This window comes from Aptenodytes forsteri, unplaced genomic scaffold (genome assembly GCF_000699145.1).
Source record: "Aptenodytes forsteri isolate BGI_AS27 unplaced genomic scaffold, ASM69914v1 Scaffold175, whole genome shotgun sequence".
NCBI lineage: Eukaryota > Metazoa > Chordata > Aves > Sphenisciformes > Spheniscidae > Aptenodytes > Aptenodytes forsteri.
Window position 1 is genome coordinate 983,527 of NW_008794723.1, and position 4,749 is coordinate 988,275.

Sequence of the window (4,749 nt, forward strand, 5' to 3'; positions counted from 1 at the left end):
AAGTTGTTGAGTATCTCGGTCTTCTCCATGTCCGTTGTTACCAGTTTGCCAGTCTTGCTCATCGAGGGTGGGGGGGTGCATGTACGCTTTCTTTGACCTGCCTTTTCTGGCTGACATACCTGTAGAAGCCCTTATTATTCTGTGCATCCCTTGCCAAGTTCAGCTCCATCCGTGCCTTGGCCTTCCTGACCCCATCCCTACACAACCAGGCAGCATCCCTATACTCTTCCTAGGATACCCATCCCTGCTTCCACTGCCTGTGCATTTACTTCTTGCCCTTTAGTTTGACCAGCAGGTCTCGACTCGGCTGTGCTGGTCTATTGCCTTCCTTTCCTGATTTCTTACACATGGGGATCGAGAGCTCTTGCGGTTTGCTTTCCTAAAATTCAGAGTCCTGACTTTACTCTTCACCAGACCCATATCCCTCAGGACTGCGAACGTCACCAGTGCGTGATCATTGCAGCCCAGGCTGCCTCCAATCTTGGCGTCGCTGATTAGCTCACTTGCATTGGTGACCATCAGGTCCAGTATTGCATCCCCTCTGGTAGGGCTGTCTATTACCTGGCTTAAGAAGTTATCCTCAATGCATTCCAGGAGTCTCCTGGATTGCCTACAGCTCGCCGTGCTACTTTTCCAGCAGATGTCGGGGTGGTTGAAGTCCCCCAGCAGGACGAGAGCCTGCAGGTGGGATGCCTCCTGTAGCTGGAGTAAGAAGGCTTCGTCAATAGGCTCCCCTTGATCTGGCAGCCTGTAGTAGACACCAACCACGAAGTTCCCTTGATGATGGATTGTGTGGTTTGCCTTCTCCTTAGGGGGGGTAGGTGATCCTTTTCCTACCCATTGCAAGGTACTCTGGGGCAGCTCACGTCTTCCCTGCACTATTGAGAAGAGACAAGGGGAAAAAACAATTCTATGCGAAGGTTCCTGTTGTAGAATTTGATGTAATTTTATATAAAGTTTTCTTTTGCTTTAAAAAAAAAAAAAAGAAAAAGTGGTTTCTAGCATTTTGAGCTGGTTAAGAACAGTCCTGGATTCTCTTCCCAGCTCTTCTCTTGGTGTTGCAATAAATTAAGAGATGTCTCTTAACCTTTCCTATCCTTTTTGCTGTATTTTACGAAAACATCTGAATAGCAGTACATTATTAAACAAAATAATATCGCCTTTTATCAACTATTCATGTTATTAATTGTAATTAGTTTTACCAGAACATTTCACAGGAATTCTCTATTTTAAAAATTATTTTTACAGTAAATTGTTTCAGCTATCACTTGTGAGTGATTGTGATGTTTGGTTCTAATTATTATTGCTGTTAAAACTGTGCAGGTCACTAGCTGATATTGATGGAGATGGACAGCTGAAAGCCGATGAGTTTGTGTTAGCCATGCACCTAACTGATATGGCCAAAGCCGGACAACCTCTGCCACTAACTCTGCCTCTTGAACTGGTACCACCTTCCTTCAGGTATATCGCTGAGGGCAGTGACACATAATATATTTTCAATGGAAGTGTTTTATACAAGGAAAATAACCGTGTTGTTTCTCTAACAATGGTGGGCTCTTTTTCCCTCCAGGAGTGGAAAATATACTGAAAATATAAATGGAACTCTGCCATCTTACCAGCCTATGCAAGAGGAAGAGCCACAGAAAAAACAGCCAGGTAAAATAGCGTTCCCATTCTTAATGTATAGGGCTGTCTTTGAAGGGCACTGAAACCTTTAGAAAGTGGAAGACATAATCATATCCCTAGGGAGCTTCATTTCAGGAGCTAGATCCCTTTTAACTTGGATGGTAGGAAGGTTGTTAAGTGGATGTAGTCAGCCTATTACATATAATAGAATTGAGAAGGCAGAGATAGGGGCTATTTTTAGCTGTAGGAAAGGAAAAGTGTGCTGATTAATAATGTATTTTGGAAAAGAAATCCTTCATGGCCAAATACTGCCATGCTACTGCAAACTTTTTTTCAGTTGAAAGTTCCTGGCATTACTTTGTTTTGGACATTTTGAAAACAAGGGGTTCTAACGTAGTTTAATTCTCTGAAAACTAGATGCAATTTGCACATAACGTAGATTCTACTATTGACTCCCTGATGCTACCAGCAAAGGTCTCTTACATGCACACTGTGAGACGCGACTTACCTTTCTTTTTGGAAGGGTGGTTGCTGGGAGCCTAAACCATTCCTTTGTATCTCTTCTTATTCTATACTGCAGGAATTGAGCTTGATCCTGTTTTGGGCTTTGCTGTTTTTAACTCCAGGAGCTCTTACAGGGAACACCCTTAAAAACTAAGCTCTTTCTCTGTGTGTTAATGTTTCTCGCACAGTGGAAAACCTTTTTAACAGAAGATAGTCTTCTCCTAGCTTATAAAAGCTGTTCTTTTATGTTTCCTCTAAAATTCAAGTCATTTTCGTGGTCAGTTTTAAGTTACAATATCTTTTTTGCAATTGGAATAGACTTAGGAAAACTTAAAGGTATTTTGGAAGAGAAAAATAATACTTTAACAAATGCAAGATGCTTATATCATCCATGACCCAACAACCTGAGCTTGCCAAAAAGAAAGTATCTAGCGGCATAACTGAGGTACTTGTTTGAGAGCAATGTTTTGCACAGGACAGAAATAACTACCTTTCCTTATTTTAGTGACATTTGAGGACAAAAGGAAAGCAAACTATGAGAGGGGAAATATGGAGCTGGAAAAACGCCGTCAGGTCCTGTTGGAGCAGCAGCAGAGAGAGGCTGAACGTAAGGCTCAGAAAGAAAGAGAGGAACAAGAGCGAAGAGAGAGGGAACGCCAGGAACAGGAACGGAAAAAACAACTCGAAATGGAAAGACAGCTGGAGAGACAGCGAGAGTTGGAAAGACAAAGGGAAGAAGAAAGGAGGAAAGAAATAGAAAGGCGGGAGGTTGTTTTCTTGAAATTATTTTTTAATGCTTTAACGTATATGTACATGCATAAAGTATCCACTTGACAGAGCATTCAGGATTTGAATGCTGGCTTTGATTCTGTCTCCTCGCATGGACACTGGCAGGTTGTCTTGGAGAGAGAACATCGTTTCTCTCTGAAAATATTGTGTCTGTTATAAATGAATCAAGTGGTACAGGTTGAAGATTTTCAGATACTGCATAGGACAGATGAGATTTTCTTGGACAGATTTCTTGGATTTATGCAAAAATCTGTATACCAAATAAGATTGTACTGATTTCATAATTGATAATATTTTGACAGTTGAACTTGAGACAAACGTGCTTCTACTGGTGTCTCAGTGCATGCATAAGACTTGCAAGTTTTATGTAGTTCTATGAAATACTCAAAGGAGGTTATGAGTGCTATCTGTCAACGTGCTCGTTTATTCTAAGTATAGTAAGTATAATATAATAAGCAGTATTCTAAGAGCTTATTTCTAAGAAAGTCAGACAGACTTTCTCTCTGAATTATGTAGCTTTTCTTCATCCGGAGTTAGGAGCATGGTTACAGGATCGCTTCCTCTGCTCTTTGATGCTGAAGTATGTAAGAGCACGTTACAGAAGGCAATATGTTGTGTTGCTGTTATGCTATTTAGAAATAGAGCACATTATATTCAATCATGGTCTCCTGAGTTCTGCATCTCCATTGTAATTTAAGATAATGTAACTTTTCTGCAGGCAGCAAAGCAAGAACTTGAGCGCCAGCGACGATTGGAATGGGAGAGAATTCGTCGCCAAGAACTTCTTAATCAACGTAACAGGGAACAAGAAGAAATTGTCAAGTTGACCTCTAAAAAGAAGAGCCTTAATCTTGAATTAGAAGCCCTGGTAAGACAGAAATTTCACTACACATCTTGAAATAAAGTATTTTAAAGTATGCAAATCTTAGAATCTACATTAATGGCCCAGTAGGAGTTTCACTCTATTTTGAATGAGCAATCTAAAGCAGGTATTTTGGGTTGTTTTAAAGAATTGATCATGAACTAAACTGCCAGCGGGTTTAGTGCAGAAGCGTTTTTTGCAGTATATGGTATAATTTGTCTTCGATTTCTTTCTAGACGGACAAACATCAGCAAATCTCAGGCAGATTGCAAGATGTTCGAAGCAAAAAGCAAATTCGAAAAACTGAGCTGGAGGCTTTAGATAAGAAATATGACCAAGGAATCATGGAAGTTAAGCAACTACAACAACAGCTTCAAGTATGTAACTTTCTGTTAAGCTTGTAGTTTTCCTTTACTACCTATTCTGTGTTTCCATGATGCTGTTGATAATACATCCCCATAGGGAGGAATAGTGAATCAGTTTGATTATAGCGGAGAGAGGAAGTTGGCAAGGCTGTCAACATTGCAGAGGTTTTTAGTTTTATTTGTGGTGGTAAAGAAATGATTACATGGGCTACAACAAGCTAATAGTTGAATGAGGACAGTTGTCAAAGCGTCAGCTATTATTTTGTGAACCAATAATAATGACTTCTCTTATAATTATGAGTTCTTTTATGGCTCGAATTTTTGTGAGGAATGTTTTCCTGTATGCAGAGCAAGTTGGTCTTAGGGCTGAATTATCTCGCTGCTCTTTTTTCTTTTTTTCCTCTCTTTGAGTAGCAAGACATGAATTATTTCAAATCAGTTGACTACCATAAATCATCCTCTACTATATTTTTATGTAATGCTCCTGCACATCAGGGAAACTTCTTTTCATGTTCCTGTGTGTCACAGAAAGTTACTGTTTGGGCTTGGGGCAGTCAACTTAAATGTTCTCATGATAATATTTACACTTTTAGCATGTATGTT

The 4,749-nt window shown here is 40.0% G+C and overlaps 1 protein-coding gene across 3 annotated transcripts in view; it reads left to right on the top strand.

Annotated features, from left to right (window-relative positions):
* ITSN2 (intersectin 2) overlaps nucleotides 1-4,749 on the top strand; it is a 76,706-nt gene that overhangs the window by 31,598 nt on the left and 40,359 nt on the right. For all 3 annotated transcript variants that reach the window (XM_009273864.1, XM_009273865.1, XM_009273866.2), the window contains exons 9-13: nucleotides 1,324-1,461; nucleotides 1,571-1,656; nucleotides 2,636-2,898; nucleotides 3,638-3,787; nucleotides 4,018-4,158. In XM_009273864.1, coding sequence (XP_009272139.1) covers nucleotides 1,324-1,461; nucleotides 1,571-1,656; nucleotides 2,636-2,898; nucleotides 3,638-3,787; nucleotides 4,018-4,158 — 778 coding nt within the window. The remainder of the gene's footprint in view (nucleotides 1-1,323; nucleotides 1,462-1,570; nucleotides 1,657-2,635; nucleotides 2,899-3,637; nucleotides 3,788-4,017; nucleotides 4,159-4,749) is intronic.